At 43.1% G+C, this 20,914-nt stretch overlaps 1 protein-coding gene across 2 annotated transcripts in view; it reads right to left on the bottom strand.

The window, feature by feature from the left end:
- LOC146175050 (transportin-3-like) overlaps positions 1 to 20,914 on the bottom strand; it is an 88,775-nt gene that overhangs the window by 63,067 nt on the left and 4,794 nt on the right. For both annotated transcript variants that reach the window (XM_084584434.1, XM_084584435.1), the window contains exons 3-9: positions 17,957 to 18,070; positions 14,481 to 14,554; positions 12,806 to 12,869; positions 11,983 to 12,075; positions 5,287 to 5,433; positions 3,918 to 3,992; positions 731 to 834 (exon numbers count right to left, since the gene is read on the bottom strand). In XM_084584434.1, coding sequence (XP_084440560.1) covers positions 731 to 834; positions 3,918 to 3,992; positions 5,287 to 5,433; positions 11,983 to 12,075; positions 12,806 to 12,869; positions 14,481 to 14,554; positions 17,957 to 18,070 — 671 coding nt within the window. The remainder of the gene's footprint in view (positions 1 to 730; positions 835 to 3,917; positions 3,993 to 5,286; positions 5,434 to 11,982; positions 12,076 to 12,805; positions 12,870 to 14,480; positions 14,555 to 17,956; positions 18,071 to 20,914) is intronic.

Genomic DNA, 20,914 nt, shown 5'->3' with positions numbered 1-20,914 from the left:
GTGGTTGCACTTGTGAAGCTGAAACTTAAAACTTCCATAACTTTGGCTTGTAGTAAGGCAGGAGCACAAAACTTGTTTTATTGCGTTCCTTAGACATTCAAGAACAGATCCATGTGCATTTTAGCAATTTCCCTTCAGTAGATATTTTTACAAGCTTCCCGCAAGTCTGGAACAGCAAAGTTGCTGTAACTACTCAGCAAATTTATGTAGAAGAAAACTAACAACATATTTGAAACCAGCACAAGAATTTACATAAACCCTGCAAATTTCATACTGACAGGACAAATATTAAGAAAATTTTGCTCAAGACCCATGTCCCCCCTTAAATGCAGTGTTCAGGCGAAGATCACTGCCTACTGCAAATAAGTGAGCATTTATCTGCAATAAATTTCTTTTGTAGATTCATGGTGAGCGGCACGGTTTTTCTTTAGTTAGTGCGTTTTCGCTGCGCTGTCTGGACATCGTGTATAACGAATTTGGTACTGAAGTTCGTTATAAACGGGTTTGGTTATAGCGAAATACTTTATATAGCGAACAAATTGCGTTGAATTACGCAGTTCGTTATAACCGGGTTTGACTGTATTCCATGAGTTCGATATAACCAAAATTCAATATGTCCGGGTTCGATATAACCGGGTTCGACTGTATTAGGGCCACTGTTGCATAAAAAAAAAAAATAGCCCACGAAGGAAGAGCACCAGTGACAGCATCTGGTGTTTCTCTAACCCACCTGTCCTGGTCCTCCTGGGCGACTGACATGTGATAGGCATCCACGAGGGAGTAGACGCCCTGCATCAGGATCTGAGCCAGTGCCGTCTCCTGGGATGCCCGTTGCTGCAGGAGAAACGGTCAGTGCGGGGATTCAGAACATGCAAGACCACCGGAGGGTGAAATAAGTCAGTGCACAGGTGTGGCTGAAGCAGAAAAACGAGGAGGAAAAATTTCTTAAATAAAAAACTTAGAGGGCTGCTATCTAAAAAAAAAAAAGTATGAGCCAAGGAAGTATAAAAAGAGCAGTGATGACGAGCCATAAGGGCAGAAGGTTGCAGACGTCAGTGAAACAAAGCAGCAAGAAGGTTTTTTTCATTTCCTCCTGAGGCTTGGTAACAGCTTCTGCTCTAAACCCTATGCCAACAGCAGCCCACTTTAACAGAATGAAGGCCACAAGTCAATGCACTCAGAGGGCATGAATGCAGCAAACAGCCCCTCCCCCAAGACCTTTGCTGCCCCCATGCGAGATAGCAGCAATCAGTCCTAGCTAACGATGATTCAGTGTAACCCTGTCACTACTATCCTCTATCTGCCAGGCTTACTCTAGCTTTCAATGACAAGATGCAGTATGGTGAAGCTTCACTGCTGACATCAACAACAGTTTACTGAAATTTGTCAGGATTCACTAGAACTTATTCGCTGAGCAACTGTAGGAACTTTATTTCTATGTTTTCATTTAATGTATGTGTACCACGAACATGCCTGAAAAAATAAAAATGTGCCCAGTACACAAGCCCTCAGTTCATTTCAGTAGCTTGCATTGCAGTCAGAGTTTTTACGCAACCAATTTTGTGACTGCAGTAGAATACAAAAATTTTTTGAAACTGACTTCATCCCATTTTTATTATTTTTCTGCCTCCATTATTTGAAGAGGCAGTGAGGGTACAGTGTCACAATGACAAAGGGAAGGAAACATGAAAATTTAATAGCACATTCGTTAAATAATGAACTATGTCACGCACCCAGCAATTTAAGGGCCAAATCCTAACTGAGTGCTAAAATACAGTCGCAATTCACAGAGCAGTCAGGAGCAATAAGAATGCACAACACCCTTATCCCACCTCGTGATGCTGCCACCATGGGGAAGCCGACAATTGCATTCTTTGCCAAACACTTTCCAAATGAGTGCCCCTGAATGAAAAGGGCCACATGTCAAAAATAGAATTTCTTTGCCGGATAATTTACGGCCAGTTATGAATGTGCCATCTTTAATGTCAGCATGACGAAGCTCACATGACCGAATGACCCATTGTTGGTATGACAATGCAGACCATCCACATCTATGTCATCCTAGCATTCAGTTGAGTTACATACAGTGCAGATATCCCCTCCCAGTAACAACCTCTGACTGCTGCCACTGTCTTCTCTCCCAGCAAGCTTCCTCAATTCATAATTCGATCAGAATTTGATCTACAGGCGAATTCAGTTTGACTGGAAAATTGGCAAAATCATCCCCGTGTTCAAATCTGGTGACGGAAATAATATTAGTAACTACCGGCCCATATCCTTAACAAGTATTGCATGTAAGCTTCTAGAGCACATCATTGCTTCAAACGTTGCGCATCATCTTGAACATAAAAGCTTTTTTTACCCCCATCAGCACGGTTTTAGAAAAGGACTGTTGTGCGATACACAACTCATGGAATTTACCCACGAAATGCATTCTAACATGAGCGATAACCAACAGACTGATTGCATTTTCATCTATTTTTCTAAGGCATTTGATCGGGTAGCACATTGTCGTTTAATTTCCAGACTCTCCGCTTTAAACATTGACTCATTAACGCTATCATGGATTAGAAATTTTCTATCATTTGGCAAACAATTTACCTGTATAAATAACTGCTCATCCTCTTTTTGTGAGGTATCGTCCGGTGTTCCCCAGGGCATTGTTCTGGGCCCATTGTTATTTCTAATATATATTAACGATCTGCCAACCGACATTACCTCTAACATCCGTTTATTTGCTGATGACTGTATTAACTACCGTAATATTTCTAATCCAGCCGATCCTCTTGTTCTACAGACAGATCTCGACCATATAACAAACTTGTGCTCTATGTGGCAAATGACGGTTAACACTGACAAGTGTAAATTAATGACTTTCAGCCGCAAACTATCAAATTCCTTTTTTACCTACTCCCTCAACAGCAACCAAATCACTGCAGTGCATTCATACAAGTATCTCGGTATTTACCTAACTCCAAACCTTTCTTGGTCGACACACATTAATAAAATAACAGCTAAGGCTTCACGAACCCTTGGATACTTAAAACGTAATCTTCATGATGCGCCATCTGACACTAGAAAACTAGCTTACCCACAGCTTGAATTTGCTTCGCCCATTTGGCCACCTCACCAAAAGCATCTAACACACAGTCTTGAATCTATACAGAACCGTGCTGCACGCTTCATTGCTCGTGATCATAACCGTCATTCCAGCGTCACTAACATCAAGTTATCGCTATCACATGCGTCTTTAGAATCACGTCGTACAGTAGCACTTCTTTGCTTATTTCATAAAATGGTTTTCAGTCCTCACAGCCACGCATTACCTTTATCACGGCCATCTCGTACATCACATCGTCGCCACAATCATAGCAGCTTTGCGCGTATTTTTGGTCGTACTAAACGTTTAACATGTCTGCCCTTCCGCGTGCCATAAATCATTGGAACAGCCTTCCTGACGATGTTACTAACACCAGAAATCCTGCCACGTTTCGAAATATGACAACCACAATCCTCACCTAATGTCATGCTTTTATGTGCTCTTACGGAAAATCACTTTTACTACTGAGTAATAAGAACAAAATTATGCTCTTTTAAACACAGTGCCGGATTGTGTTCCTTTCCCTATTGCTACATTTTGAACGTTGTACAGTTATTCTATATTGTATAATAATAACCAATGTATAACTTGTGCTTTTATCTTAAAGGGAGGGACAAAAAGTGGGGAAGAAAAAAAATTTTAAGTGTATTCTGCTCAGTACTTCTTGCTAACTATTGTATAATGCTTCTCTCAAATCGTTGTTTTTGCTCTGTTTATAACTTCATGTATGTACTGCCCCACTCACACAATGCTCCCACGTTGAAGGGACCTGTGAGTAACTTAAATAAATAAATAAATAAAAACTATGCAGACTTACCCCAAGGAGGATTAGGGCATTGCAGACGCAGTCGGTCGCCGTCTCGTGGACACTCGAGGAGGAACCAGGGTTTTTCTGGAGTGAACACAAAGTGGGTGTCAATGACCTCATTGTATCCAGACTAAACTGGAACGCCTGAGGGACTCTTGGGAGTTTCAGCCCTGTAATCACACTCAGCATTTACAGTTATGACAGGGACCAAGCACGGGCCAAAATGTGCCATGAGATTACGGCTGAAATTGTTACAATGTTTCACCACCAGTTTAGATTAATAATTTTTGAACATTTACCGGCTTAGTTTCAACAATGTGCAATCGTCACCACGCTCTTGGTTGCATTTTAGCAGCATCGAGATGTCTAAAAGTGGACACGTGCATCAATCGAAAAATTCTTCATAAAAACTGTCTATCGACAGAAACCTCTAGGACAACTCTTACAGAAATGAGCACCTTAGGAAGCCAGCTTTTCATTGCAGTGAAAAAGAATTTCAGGTGGTTCAATTTCAGTGTTCAGTGTCTTAAGGCCACAGCGAGAACCAATTGATTCAATTTGTAGCATTTCAGATTTCCGTCCCGTATTACATGCAGATCCAAACAACTTTCAGCCCAAATTCACAGTTCCTGTCTCGTTACTACTGAGCACTATCAGCACTTTCAGAAAGAGGAGGTGCTATCTAGCAGTGGATTCAGGTGACTGTTTTGATGGTGTTGGTTTCAATGCCATTTCATTGCGCTGCCCCTTCAATGCACATATGACCGAAAGCGGATCAAGCATGCCTCGTGCAATGTCGGGACCGCAAAAGCATCACTTGGCATTTTTAAAAGGGACATAATTATAGCTGCTAAAAAGTTTTATCCCATAGACTCCTATTCTACATTTGTGGAGAGCAGGCACAAAGGTCGATTTATCCGATTTTCCATATTAACGCGAGTCAAATTAACAAGATTTCACTGTATCAGAGAAGATCTTCCATGCAAAGCTGTTTCTAGTCTCAGAACATGGTACACTCAGAAATGGCAATCACTACCACTGCAGTTTTAGACCCAAACAAAAATAAGTGACAAACGTTTATGCTATGCTTCATAGTGCGCGAACACAGTGACAGCTGATGAACTGCCGCACATGTGTGGCATGAAAACAAAGCGAGTAAAAAGAAAGCAACAGCATGCTCAAAACACCACACCAAAGCTGTAAGGCTTCTCCAATATACCCTGCTACACACGCCTGGCTCCTTGTCATGAGTTACATTCATGCCAATATCATTGACCTGTTTGTGGCTTTTTGCTGTTAGCAGCTAAAATTATAAAAAAAGAAACGGATTCACAACAAAAGAACAGGCAGTCCGCCCCCATTAACTATTAGCACTGACCAGTGCCTCGAAGATGCAGGCCAGCAGCTTGTGGAGAACCGGGTCATCTAGCCGCAGGCCCCCCACGGAGAACCAGCTGCCCAGGCAACGGAAAACCCGAGCACGCAGGCGGTCATCCGGATTCTGGGCTGGCTGCAGGCATGCATCCTGCAAGCACCGACAATAAACACGGTGAATTAGTGAGCCCACAGTCTGTAAAAATGAAAACTCTGGGCCTGTTGGCTCCAAATCTGCTCCTTCATTGAGGTAACTTCCTAACCACATAAATGGAGAAGGATTTGGGCGAATTGGTATGGTGTCACCTTGAAAGTAGCAGCGTGAAAAAACAAGGACGTGAAAGGGAGCAAGACAGGTGCTAGCTTGCAACTGAAGTTTATCGAAGCCAAAATATATAAAATATATACAGAGAAGCCAAGCAACCCCGCAAGCCATTGAATCACTGATGAGGAGCAGCAAAACTGAGTCGCTTGAATTCCCAAACAGTTCCCTGAACAAGATGACTTGCCAAGAATCTGTATTATGGTTAAGAAAAAATGGCGAATGCAGTTTGGGAAAAGCACGCATGTCAAGTAAAACATGAGCAATAAGTACCATGCGAAAAGAATGTTGTGTACCGGATGCAGTTATCTTGCAGTCGTGTTTATGTAGGTCAAACTGGGAGGTGTATAAATGTACGATTAGGGGAGGACGAAAAATGTTTAGATATTCGCCGCGAGATCGAGCAAGAGGTAGTGCTATCATCGCTTCGATAGTGTGGATTGGCAGCCAGCAGCACTCGCAGAAACGCACATGGCGTAGGCCTGCTTCCAAGTTTATGGCGGGTTTGTTGACGAAGAAAACGTGCCCAATGCATTAACTATTTACTGCGTACAGTGTTCCAATATTGCAGAAAAAAAAAAATGATTTTGTCAATGCTGCAGAAAAGAGCCCGATTTTAGAAAAACAAGGCAAGTAATCGCCCATCTTTTAGATTTACCGACGTAGTTTCACATGCTTTTTGCATTGTACCCCGCTCATGGGCCTGGCATTTTTGTTGTGTACCATTTGCCTAATGACAGCTTTGTTTTTATTGTCACTTTTGCAACATATGCGCACGGAGTGTCAGAAAAGCAAATTTCGTGCTAAGCCCACGCAGATGCAAAGTTCAAGCTCAGACCTCCAGTACTTTAAATTGAATTGAGACGCAGCCTGGTTCATTATATCTATACTTGACACAAGGATGAAGCTGGTTAAATGTAGCACTGACAACGTACTGCCAGGTGGGATGCTGTAGACTGAGTGCACATCAACTCTGGCTAGGCAACCAGGCACAGGTTTTCCCCAAAAATGAGTTTGCGCCGAAACTGTACAGGATATCTCGCTGCACAGAAAAACTGACTGTTCATGTACAGCACTGAGTGGATTGAGTTTGCCGAGCTTACAACGAGATGAATGCTCCTTGCAGCCAATACCAGAGAACTTGATAGTGTAGCACTGCGCAAGTGAGTAAACGATGTCCTTCAACCAAAGAATATAAAGGATTTCTGATGTGTGTGATGTTAGTAAATTAGTAGTAAAATCTCATTACAAGAGACATGGTTACAAGAGACACTTTAAAATGGTTTGATTGGTTTTCCTATGTTTGCCATGTTAACAACATTGTACAGTTGAATCCCGCCACAACGAATACCGCCACAACGAAATTTCCGCGACAACGAATAATTTTTTATTCCCCGCGAGTATCCTATAAGAATTAATGGCCTAAATTTCTCTGCACAACGAACCATTTTTGCAGAGCGTTTCCGCTTCAACGAAATTTTCGCGTTCAAAATCGAAACCGAAACTAGTTTTATTGGCGAGAAGTCCAAGTCAAATCCAAAGCCACATTAAGCATGAAATCACGTGATTGCAGTTCCGCCATTTTGGCTTTGTGTCGTGGTCGCGTTGTTCACTCGCTGCCTTTCTCTTCGACAACGACGAGTTTTCATCCGCAGGACACGATGGCAACGCAAGTGAAAAAACGCAAAACTCTTTCCCTTGAGCAAAAAGCTCAAATAATCGCCCAAGCAGAAAGCGGAAGGAAGAAAGCGGCAATTGCTGAAGACTTCGGAATTCCTGCAAGTTCGCTGTCAACGATTCTAGGCAATAAGGACAGCGTGAGAATGGCACTTGCTTCAGGCACATCCTCGAAGCACAAAAAGGTGACGCAGCCCCTCCATGAAGAGTTGGACAAAGCAGTGCATGCGTGGTTTGTGGAAGCACGAGCCAGCAACGTCCCCCTGTCCGGAAGCATCGTCCAGCAGAAAGCCTTGAACTATGCATGCCTACTTGGCATTGATGATTTTAAAGCCAGCATTGGCTGGCTAAACCGTTTCAAGGCCCGCCATAACATCGTTGGAAAAGTGTTGTGCGGCGAGTCAATGTCAGCAGACGTGGACGGAGCAGCTGCTTGGAAGGCGAGTAACATGGCCGGAATTTTAAGCAACTTCGCGCCTGCAGACATTTACAACGCCGACGAGACCGGGCTATTCTACGAGATGTTGCCGGCTAGGACGCTCGACTTCAAGGGGCAGCGCTGTCACGGCGGCAAACAGCAAAAAACGCATCACAGTGCTGCTTTGCACAAACATGGATGGCTCGGACAAGCGTCCGCCGTTAGTCATAGGCAAAAGTGCCAAGCCGCGCTGTTTTAAGGGAACTCGTAGCCTACCTGTGCAGTACAAGGCGAACAACAAGTCATGGATGACCCGCGCTATTTTCACCGAGTGGATGATGGCATTCGACCGCGACATGAAGCGGCAGGGCCGTAAAGTTTGCTTGCTTTTGGACAATTGTTCAGCGCATCACTCCGACGAAGTCAAGCTCACTAACACGGAGCTGAGGTTTTTCCCTCCCAATTGCACGTCTGTCTTACAGCCTCTCGATCAGGGCGTGATTCTTAGCCTGAAGCGCGCTTACCGCGGGAGGTTAATTCAGCGGCTGCTTTTTAACACTGAAACCGGCCGAGACACGAAGGTGGACTTGTACGTGGCACTGCAGATTATGTCTGCTGCCTGGAGCACACTGGGGCGCTCAGTAATTGTGAACTGTTTCAGGCACGCCGGATTTGCCGAAGGTCGACCCGTACACTCTGCTGGCCTAACACCAGGCGTTACAGACGACGACGAAGAGGCGTCACCGGCTCCGGGGATCGCGGCCGCCTGGAAAACGCTGGGAGAAATAGGAACCGTGCCGCCTAATCTCGAGCTCGACGAATACATCGGCGCTGACGCTTGTGTTGTTGTTCACGAAGATGTGAGTGATGAGCAGATCATAAAAGCTGCCCGGAATGATAAGGACTCTTCCGATGAAGAAGACGACGACGTACAGGAAGCGCCGGCTGCGGCAACCGCCGTACAGGTGATGGACGCTTTTGATGTCATCAGGAATTTCGTTGCTGTCCGAGACGACGATGTTGCAATGGGTTTGCTGACCGAGTGCGAAAATCGCGTGACGGCGTTGCTCGCCGTGAAGCGTAAGCAAACCAAGCTTACAGATTTTTGGCATTAAACGCCTTTGCTGCTGCTTGGGCAATTCTTTCTGCGTTTCACGTCAAATTTTTGCGATAACGAAGTTCCGCGAGAACGAATTTTTTTTCGTGCACCGTGAATTTCGTTATAGCGGGATTCAACTGTATACAAGAGACAGTTACAAGAGGCACTCTGTTACTAAGGACAACTTTTCCAGGTCCTTAAAGTAATTCTTTCACTATTTATAAGAGACACAATTAACCCAGGTACACTAATGCAATGCAGCTGACTCGTACCAACTTGTATGTGCGACAGTTTAGATTCCCTTTAAATTCTGTTCCATATCAGTGTCCTGTTTTGCTCCATTATGTCAGGAACCAAGGAGTGCCTCATCTTTACAGAGGAGCCAAGATTTCAGTCACACAGGCATGTGATGACAGTGGTGAAACAATAAGGACATTTTGACTTCCCAGCCAAAAGGAGGCACTCCTTCTTGGTTCCTGACATATTGCAACAAAACAAGACACTGATAAGGAACAGAATTTAGGTAAGGGAATCTAAACTGTCACACATACGAGTTGGTATGAATGTTTGGTTACAAGAGACCTTGGTTACAAGAGACACCTTTTTGGGTTCCCTTGAGTGTCTCTTGTAACGAGTTTTAACTGTATAACGATTTTTTACAATGCCAGTAAATTTAACTGTGTGAGAGAGGTTTTACATACTTGACAAGACTCAGAACAACCAGCAATAATTTTCAACAACGTCAAAGTGTATACTACGAATCAGTTGCTGCAAAGACATCGTAAAAAACGATGTGACACTGTTATTTTCTCGCAAGGAGCTTTGACAGCCTGAAGACTCCATTATCACTATAATTATTTAGCAGTGACCCAATCTTATGCAAAGTAAAATATTAGGGTTGCTTGCAAAACAGCAACCGGATATTAAACTGTCCCAAAAGAAATGGAGTTCATCTTATCATGCGACTACAATTAAGATGTATTTAGTATTCCCGAACTGAACACCAATAGTCAAGCTCGTATTTTACTCCCCTTGTGAGAAACATCGATTTAGCTCGGTAGACAGCAGTAACACTTAGGCGAAAAGAGATTTAAATAGGCTACCAATGGAGCATATCGATCTATAAGTGCATTATGTAATTAGTGTAACAAATATAGTGCTGGAAAGATATGTTTCTGAAATGTTTGAGCTTTTCACTAAAGCAAAATTTGATCACTGCCCTGTTATGGATCAGCAAAAGAAAGAAAAAGAATGCATATGGGGTTCAACGCGTCAAAGCAACATCGGCTACAACGGATTATGTAGTAGCGGGCTTCAGTGTCGTTGACACCTGTGGTTGTTTAACGACTCATATCCCACAGCAGAGAGACGCCTTCAAAACAGCCGCAACTGAACCCCCCCCCCGTTCTCGAACTCAGCAGTAGAGCATCCTACCACCGAGCATGGCATTGCACGAAGGTTAAAGCAAAAAAAAAAAAAAAAAAGAGAGCGAGAGAGAGGGAGATAGAGAGAAAGATAGAAGAAGAGGAAGGTACTCAAACAACTCTATCGTGCATACAGAAGGCACAGAGTGGCCTGTTCAAACTGCATTCTGCTATACAGCAGACTGCGGTAACATGCTTCAATAGCTGTGATAATGCAAACAGAAATGGGAATATACAATTTCTGAGCACATGCATTAGTTGTATTGACAGCACCGACCTGCTTTGCTTTGACACAGCGCCTAATGACAACATCACTCCATTTGAGATGCTGCGCGCAAATGAATCTAAAGCGCCAAAGTCCGACTGATGATGTCCTTATCCAGTATGACTTACTCGACATGGACAAGTTCAATTATTTTTTTTCATGTGGCGTGGGATGATAGCCTGCTCCCTTCTTTTTTTTTGCAAGGGGCAGATATATCTAAGCAAGAGCGAACCGGAATCGGGAAACAGATAAAAAACACGCTTGTACCAATCGCACGCGCACACATAAATCACTGTTTGCTGGCACCCGACATGAACATGCATCCACATTTGGCAGGGTTTGCCGCTGTGCCACTAGGTAGCGACTCTGCTCGATCTCGGGGCCAATAGGTAGCAGTACCAACTTGGCTGTGTACTGTAGAAATGTGCAGGTTGCTTTCCATTTCTTTCAGCTACGTGCATTTTGGCTGTTCATCCATTGCAGATTACCTGGGGAATCACTGAAGCTGGGCACATCTTATGACTAGGTGACGAATGTGTTAGTGAGCCGTCCATCGCATTAACATGAGTTGGATTATCTAGGTCAGAGATTAGGAAGGGGGTCCAGGGATGCCTCGAATCCTCTATCTTCACCTGGTCCACAGGGAACAGAAAAAAGTCCACGCAACGAGCGGATAGCACACTCCGTGATTTACACCCACCCTTCGCCTATAAGTCAGAGACGAACGAACGGATGCCTCTCCTGCGGTGTTGACATCAACGCATGAGAATAAAGATGACTTATCCTGAGTCAAACAAATGAACAGATCAATGCAAAAAAAACTCACGGCAATAAATTGCAATGGGCTCAATTTGTAAAACGTCTGCATCTACATCTGTACTGAAGCTCGCGATAAATTTTATTGGACACCACGCAAAAAACCTGAGCCTCCTCTGTGGGCACCTCGTCAAAATTACGAGACGAGCCCGCTAGCCATAAGCATTGGCTTCAGCCATCGAGGAAAATATTCTCATTATGAATAACATTTCGTGGAGCTTTCTTTTGATGCTTTTCCAGCTGAACATCAGTTTCAGCAAAGCGGACATTCCAATAAAGCAAGCCTGACACAATGACAGAACAACGTAATACCACTTCTGTACCACACATTTATAACAAACATAACTGTGAACCACACTGGACTGCCCTCAATAATTGCACAACGTCCTTCTTGTGCAGCAGATTGCTAACTGCTGGTGAGAGCTGTTCAGCTCACCCAATCAAAACTAGCGTTCAGCACAGGGTTTCTCTATCTTTCAAAGGTCACCAGGAAGTCCAAACCAATTTTAAAAAGGCACCAAAAACCTCAGGAGTACTGACTGCTGTACCGTTCTCGCCAGAGAGGCAATGTAGATGATAAATCACTCAAGAAATGCCCAAATTATAATACATAGTGACTACATACATACAATAAATCTTTAACTAGCAGAAGGAAAAAGAGATGCTGAACACTACTCACCAGGAGCTGCACCACCTGACTCGACACCTGAGTGAACATCTCGACCACCTCATTGCGCCGGTTGGCACCAAGGCGAAGGCACCGACTGTTGAGCTGCAAGTGTCACATAAGCTCCCAGTGAGCAATCAACCACCCACATTCAAATGATCCACATTTGTCTCAAGTATGCACATTGTCTATTTTCTAATTTGGGACAGTTTAGACACTCCTAGTCAAGCACTCAGTAAGAAAGCGAATGTGCAAGGGTGCAGAAGGAAACATTAGGAAAAAGCAGAAACCCAGAAGGACTGGAAATTGAGAGGCAGAACAAGCATGGCCACTTGAAGACAACAACAACACTACTGTTTTCCACTCTGTTTCCTTGTTACTCTTGCTATATTTTGTTTTTGTTTCTCTCTGCTTTCACTATTTCTGTGCTCCGCTCCTGCTCAAGGCTTGTAATATATGCTGGCAGCACTCGATAAATACATATCGAGCTGTATTAGAAAAAGGGATCAATCTTGGTGAGTACATATGTGCACGTATCATACACAAACGTTCAAAAATTATCTCACTCAATGCACTACGGTCACTATGATTTGGCGTTTAAGCATGAAAATAACAACAATAATAATAATAACTATTTTGGCATTTAAGCATGAAAATACAACAATAATAATAATAACTATAAAAAACGAGTAGGGTGTGCCAATGAATGCCGTACCATGCAGAGAACACTGAGCGCAGATACAGGAAGATAAAAGAAAAAGAGGATGAGGTGCTCAACACGAAATTATCTCTTGAGCCCCTAACGTGCAACAACTTTGGTAACGAGTGTGCTGACCTCTTCGGGAAGTACTGTCAGCACTTCGAGCAGGACAGGAATGTGGGGAGCACTGACACCAAACCTGCAAAAAAAGAGGAAGAACAAAATGGGAGAGGGGGGGGGGGGGGAATAGGGAATAAGGAATGAAAACCTCAGCAACAGCAACCTGTGGCTCAAAAAAGCAAGGGGCTCAAAAGGGACAGAATGAACTGGGCATTCCATCTGTCCCTTCATTCTTATTATGTTTGCAAAATACCCTTAGATGCTATGCTCAATAAAATTGAAGCTTTGGCCAGCATAAGCATAAGGAAATCTTCAATCACGTTGCCAGAAAAGAAAGATTTCTTACCTGTCATAAGTGTTTGGTCACAAAACCCTAGCACATTTGCCAGGTAAATTTGCTTGAGGCTTTTAGCATCATTTTCTCTTAACTTCTTGCTGTGTTCATTGTTGTTACTTTTATTGCTTTATTTTTTAACATCCTGAGTTTAATTTCTGCATTTTTCTATTTTGCTGCGATTTTTCTCCTGCAATTTTTCTTAGTGGTCCTTAGTTGAAGCCTTTGGCCTACATTTTTTTTTCCTCCCCTTGCATTGTCCAAAACAACATTGTAGGTTTTTGTGGTTTGCCCCATTTATAGCTACAGCATTTTCATGCTAGCCATATTTTTAATTTCTTGGTACTCTCCAGATACAATCTTCTCATACCAAATGGATTTTGTCTAGCTTTCATCATATTACCTGATAGGAAAGCATACAAATATCCCCTCCAATTTCTCTAAAAATTTGAAAGCTTAGCACTTCCATCTATACTTTCCTCCTTCTAATTGATCCTTGAGTTCTCTGTGTTGGTTCACATAACATTCAAGCCCCGCCGGGGTGGCGCAGTGGTTACGGCGCTCGACTACTGCTCCCAAGGACGCGGGATCGAATCCCGGCCTCGGCGGCCGCTTTTCGATGGAGGCGAAAAGCAAGGCGCCCGTGTGCTGTGCGATGTCAGTGCACGTTAAAGAACCCCAGGTGGTCGAAATTTCCGGAGTCCTCCACTACGGCGTCTCTCATAGCCTGAGTCGCTTTGGGACGTTAAACCCCACAAACCAACCAACATAACATTCAATACCTACCAGTTCAGTTTAGTTTAGATTTTATTACATTAAATGGGGGTATCACACAAGTGAAACAAGGAGGTCTAAACTACTTTCTCCTCATCGGAGTCAGACTAGACATGCTGAGAAGTTTGTTTCACATCACGCACAATGCGAATGAGGATGGACGTCGACAATCACTACAAAGAAGAACTCTTAAGACTCTCCTTTTAGGCTGAATGTGTCATAGAATGCCTTTGTAGTTCAATCTTACCATATTTTTTATAACCTTAATTGCCGGCATTAAAAGTCCACCTACTTCCCCGCACTTCTAAATAAATGTAACAAGATTCTCCTGTGAAGAGGGAGATGCACCGCACCATGCATGCGAAGGCAGCTAGCTGGAGACACGATTCAAAAACTCAAATTTCCAAGCTCAAGTTCAAGTTCCAAAGAGAAACCGCAACATTAGAAGACAGGAACAATTCCTCGCCACAATGAAAAGTTCCGATTGCGCACGTTCATCTCTCTTTCCACTCAAGCATAACATGCACAAACTCCCCGACACCGTTGTAACAGTACCTCGATGTGCAAAGTGGGCAACAGTACCTCGATATCAGGTCAACGACTGGCGACTTCCAGGTGGCCATCTGCAAGGCTAGGTTGGCCATACCTAGAGACAGCTGTAATGGCAGAAGCAAGAGAAGATACAGGGCGTCACAACATCCGTGCAACTCTCAACAATGCAAATGTCAGTTCACAACCCTCTCCTAAAACCTAAATCCAAATGGCTACTCTAACACTGCCAAGTTGACACAAAAGACTGAAGAAAAGCCACAAAACATTTTTCTTAAATAATGACGCTGCTAAAGAGCTTCTTCCATTCAATCTACCTCCCTCTGTAAATATACGTAGGTATACGAAGTGAAGGTTTTTTTGCCAAATCCTAACCTGATAAAATCCCATGACAACAATAACCAATAAATGAAACTTTCTTTAAATGTTCGATGAAAATACACTCACAGCATATTAAATTCTGCAAAAGTAGGCGCAAGAAGCTAAGACATGACATGAGAGGCATGCAAAAATAAAACTACTTTAGTTTTGTTTCATGAATTCATTCATGAAAACCAGTAAGCTAGCACAAAAATGACTCTCATAAAAGCAAGCATGAAAAGGGACATATGTTTTGCATTAAACAATTCAATTATACTCAACCATGAAGCTCGGCACTCAAGTGTCTTTTCTTCCTTGAATGGAGTGCTCAAAGAGCAGCTTAATGAATAAATATGTTATTAATACCAAAAGCATTAGATAGCCTGCCTGGCAAAGCTTAAAGAGGGCTAAAAGTTAATGATTCAGGTATTATATCATTAAGTGCATCTATAAGGAACATGTATGAAAATGATTTTTAAACTTCAACTATAAAGGAAAAACATTAAAACTGTACCACACTGCCACTGACTGCCAGCATCTGCAAAAATTACCTCACACTGTTTTTTTAGTTTTTTTTTTCCAATTGAAGAACTGAAATGAATGAACTGGAATGATAGGTCACTGTCCCCTCAATCAAATAAACACACGTTCACTGGCCTAATCCTAAGAGACTTCAGTCATCTGATACTACATCATCCCCATAGTGACTTAAAAATAAAACACTAAACCTAAACCAACAAGCACAATCAAATGATAGCAGCATGCTGCTTCTATTTTGCAGATACAGAATTCATTAAGCATACACCCTGACACACCAAAACTCCATGTGAAGAGGAAGGCAATGAAAAGATAAGGGAGACAATAAAAATGAGGTAACATGCGTGTTAGATGTGATCTGGAAGCAAAACAAAGAAGAGCGCAATCATAGCCACTGACTCATTACAGCCTATGTAACCCCAAGGTGCAACAAAAAACCTGTCCTCCCCATCATTTCATCTGTCAGCAAACAACCCAAAGGGCTGCTGCTAGCTCCAGATTTGGCCTATCCAGTGTGTTTAGGGGGATCCCCCAAGGAAGAGTGGGAGAAGCAATTACTGACTTCGACTCAACTGCAGACCTGCCTGGCTTTTAAGGAAAGCTACGCAGCTATCAAAGGAGCTTCATAGTTTATGAAAATTTTTTTCTTCAGACCAGGGTTTTCTTCGACTGTGCAGTTTCTGAGAAATCTTTGCAGTGTTACTCTTTGGCTGCATGGCTACACTGGCACAGGTGGCTAACGACCAAGTGCTCCCTTATCTCTCAAGATCCAGCATCACTCAGCCACGGAGTTGAAAGCTCCGGCGCAGCTGTCAGAGCATTCACTTGCACGTTTTTTGCATCCATCAACTGCTCAACCTGTATGATGAAGATCCACACTGGACAAGTGATTTGTGATGCCCTTTGAGAAGGACAGGCCTCAGTAAGGCGTCTCGACACTTCTTTCGCCCGTCCCTACTTGATTCATGCAGTGGCTGGATCACAATAACCTAGCCCTCACGAATAGAAGTTAAAAACAGCCAGCTGGCTAAGCAAGCTGTAGAAATGCCTCCAATCGACAAAACCTCACAGACCAAATGATAAATTTGTGCATTTTGGAAGAGCAGCCAACTCAGCAGGTTGAAGAATCAAAAATGCAGTTAGACACATTGGAGCTTTTCCTTTCTAGGCTTTTCAGTATTGCACTGCTGCAGAGGCTTAGTGACCTGAGCATCCGTCTCACATGCAGGATGTGCATGGTTCAAACCCCAGTGCCACATAAGAGTACCCAACAGTGGTACAGTGGGTACAAGCTTCTGCTGGTCTGGAGCTCGGCATATCTGGAGCAAAACACTTGGCAATATGGGTCTTTGCCCTTCCCATGAGTAAAACGAGAAAACACTCTGCGTCATGGCACTCACTGGCCAAAGGCTCATACATCAACATATTCAGCACCAAAAGGAACATCGATGACAAACTGAATGAGGCATTTGAAAGTTCACCCCAACTGAGAGGAACTGGGATAGGAGGAGGAATAAACATTTATTAGGCCTGAAATAATTCGGTGGTGCATGCAGGCACCCAACGGGTGGTTCCCTAGTTGCGGGATCCATATGTTGTCAGCAGCTTCTGGCCCCTGTCCGTCAGTGCGAGCTGAATCAATAGGGCGGGGCTGGATAACACAGGTCTCCCATCGCTCAAGGGGTTGGGGATTGGGGGTATTGGCGGGAAGGGGAGGAGGGAGGGGTCTTGAGTTTTGTGCATTCTGCCAAAATGTGCGGCAGGGTGCCCTTTTCTTTTTTGCAAAAAGGACAGAGCATATTGTTTTCCACAGAGTACATGCAGTTTATCAGTACGGAATGCGCAAGTGATCCCGCCTGCACTCGACGCAGGATCGTCTGTTGTTGCCTGGTGAGTTTGAGGTGCAGTTCTGGCAGTCTGCACCTTTCCTCTCGGTACATCCAGGTAATCTCCCGAAAGCTGGTAACCCGATGCGGTAGCTCTTCTGGCTCGTGCTCGCTCTGAATTGACATTTCTCGGGCATGGTAGTCTGCGATAGTGTTACCTGCTGCCTGCGAGTGAGCCAGGAACCACACGAGCTCTATGGCTCTTTCCGGAGGCTTGTACTTAGATAGAATGGCTCGGGCTGCAGAGAAGATTATTCGCTGCGGAAGCTTCTGTCGGCTGCCTTTGAGTCGGTGACCAAGACGATGTCCATGCTCGGCAGTGCGAGTGCGAGGACCACGGCCGCTTCTTCGGCAACTGCAGGGTCTGTTGTCTTTATGGACGCGCTGACGATCAGCCTGTGTTTTGATGCAACCTATCTCTGCCATGCATAGTGATGAATTCAAGAATTTATAATTCAAATCATTTCCTTTGCATTCCGTTCGCTTCCTCGAGACTGCTTCAACTTCATTGATTCATAGATTCTCTCCGAAATGCCTCAACACCATTCAAAGTAGAATTTCATATGTTGGCTATACTGACTGCCAGAGGTGACACCCAATCTCCCTGTCAGCATACTGCCCACAGATGAGCTAAGACCAACGATCTAGACCAAAAGCAGCAAAAATAGTAACGGAAAGAGTGGCAAAGTAACGAGGAGGAACGCAAACCCGTGAGCTCAGCCTCACCTGCGTAACGATGACTTGCGGCGTATCTTTGGTGACTTTTGCCAGGTGCCCTAAGAGCGAATCTCGCAGCGAGCTGTGGGACTCTGGAGGCAGTTCGTGGAACGCATACTGAATCTGCTTCACACACCACATGATAAACAAAGAGAGGAAAAGAAAACCAGATCAAATCTCCAGCAGTAAAGCAAAAGCCTGGCACAAAATTGCTTGCCTTAACAAGAAAACTGCTTTTAAAGGCTTCTGGCAGATGCGATTAAAGACAAAAAAAAAAAGAAAAAAAAGAAGTTCTCAAACTGGATTCCTCGGATGCTGTATAGCTTCCCTGAGCACATAAATCCACCCGCCTTTCCTTTATCCTACAAATTGTGGGACTAATCATTCTGTAATGAAAAGCAGCGATTGGACTGCCCACCAAAAATGAAATACCTATCAAGCACCTTGCTTCAGAGAAAAGTTAACAATTAAGATGATGAAGTACCTGAACTAGCTGGTTTATCACCAAGATAGTGCTTTGCCTTTGCCCAAGCAATTACACTGTTCCGAGCCAGGCTCATCACGGGCTAGTTGTTATTTCTGGTTATTGATGATTTCAGCTCGTCCCGTATTTTGTGGCATTACATCTAGTTTGAAACCATTGTGAGGCCCATCCAATACAAATTTTAGCTGAGCTGACAGATGCTGGTTTGGGCCCTAAAAGTCTTTTTTGGCTGAACTTTCCTTAAAAATGTCACTTAGAAAGCTAAGATCAAAGCATATGTGAAGGCGAAACCTCATCAACCACGATGTGAAAAGCACGCATACATGCTCCTCCCATTTTCATGAATCCAACCCCAATGGATCATTTCACTACACTGGCCAAATTACTGGCACAGTTGAAAGACATTTTAACCAGGGTGTCAAACAGGAAGTTTTTCAGGTTCAGTTCATGTTCAGGTTCATGCCTTTTGAGTTCAGATTTCATTTCTGCTCCGGATATGCATTTCTTTCCGGTTCGAACCAGTTTAACCCTGCCTGAACCGGTACAAAACGGGTTCAGAAAAAAAAAAAAAAAAAATCCTTGGGGGTAATTTTTTTATCCATTTTTAATACAGGGTTTTCTTTCGTGTTCCAGGTTATAATAAAAGCTGAAAATTCATATAATAGTCCGTCTATTGTTTCTGTCGTCAGGTGTGATGGACACCACTTGGTTGTACAGTCACCGACAATTAGAGCAGGATGGGGGAAAATAATGATCATTTTCTTTGGCACATAACCAACTAAAGCTGCCACGCACTGAAAGAAAGTTAAAAGAAAATAACCTTTCCAGCTGAGCTTTCCAGGTACAGAAAATTTCACACGAATTTTATTTTAGAGCGAAACCTCTACTACAATCAGAGATCGGTGCTGTGCATGTGACAATATATTTTTTCTTTGTTCTTGTGATCTTTTTTCAAGCGGCGATTTTTCAATATGGTTGTGATGCTTGCGGAGTGCAGTGGCAATTTGGAAATAAGCAAGAGCGCTTTACAAGCAGCGATAAAAGAAAAATAATGAAGGTAAGTTTCCAGCAAAAGCAGGTCAGAACTGCACAGCGAACCAATTCGGGTTCTGGTTCTGTTCTGGCTTGACACCCTGATTTCAACATAAACAACCTCACAGGCTCAACCAAAATGCTACAGATTTATTACTTATATCATACCAGTTAAGCATGAATACATCTGGAAGAATGAACTACAAAAGCAGTGTGTGTTTGAACATTACCACAGATTAAAATGGTCAAGTCGGTCAAAACTTCGTATTCTTCAGTTATTATTTTTCTGTACCCTTTGATCTTCGTCTGTATGGTGATGGAAAATTGCAGCGAAATATGATGTATCAGTTAAAGAAATAAGAAATTAAGTTCTCATCAATGCGAACTAATCATCCTTCTTATGGTCCTGGAGTCGTGAAATTTCCCGATTTTCCGATGATACTGAATACAGCATATTGAATGGCACAATAAAGCTCTTAATTCCTCTACACATGCTCAAAGTAGTTTTTAAAATTGATTTTGGTGAAGACAGTTGTTATGTCTATATGCACAGTAATTTTAACTTTAATTCTTGAAACTACTAGGCTTTTGAAAGAAAACTAATAGCATCACTGCATGCAAAAAGCTTCTGTGAACATACCAACATTCAAAGACTGTGCAAATTCACATTATTATTTAACACCTCAGAGATGACCTTATGAGGGTGTTATTTCTAATTACTCAGCAGCTATAACAACCAGCTCAAAATAATATGGCAGTTTTATTAATTGGCAGACTATGTGAGTCACATATGGTAACAATATGCACATGAATAATGAAGTTGTAACTGCCATGTCCCCCTTAAAGAGCTATCCCAGAAGCGTAGCACAGCATACCTCCTTCTGCTTTCCTTCAATTAAGAATTCTTCCTTTCCCATTCTGTCTAACCTTTACACTAATTCAGACAATATTTTCCCACATCACTTTCAGTTTTGGAAGCGCAACACAACTGATGGTCAAAGTGATTACTGCTCAAATGAATAATCTGTAATGCAATGCCAATTACCCTGAGCAGAAAACCCCTAATGAAATGGATCGGGTGCATTTAGATAAACACTACAGGCTTCAATTTTATCCTCAATGAATGGCACAGAAACACTCCTTTATGATACTGACTCAACTGAGATTTCTTGCCAAAGGACCTGTATAGGAGCGTTAAACATCACCATGGTAAGATGGTCTTAAAACTCTCTTGAAGGAAACAAGCAGGAAACCATTTTTCGTGTAATGCACTAAAGTTTTCAGCAGTGGTGTCAACGTAATGAAGCCGACAGAGAGCTTGTGAGCAAAAAACCTGCATACCTAATGTCACACATTATGACCGCAATGACCTGTTAAAAGATTCCCAAGGGGTAAAAGTCTGGGCCTACTGCAAGAAGGCACTAGTTTGGCATGCACATCAGTGAATTAAA

The sequence above is a fragment of the Amblyomma maculatum genome, chromosome 11 (assembly GCF_055883805.1).
Source record: "Amblyomma maculatum isolate TAMU_Amacu chromosome 11, ASM5588380v1, whole genome shotgun sequence".
Classification (NCBI taxonomy): Eukaryota; Metazoa; Arthropoda; class Arachnida; order Ixodida; family Ixodidae; genus Amblyomma; species Amblyomma maculatum.
The sequence above is the reverse complement of the archived record's forward strand: the minus strand, read 5'-3'. Positions and strand labels throughout refer to the sequence as shown.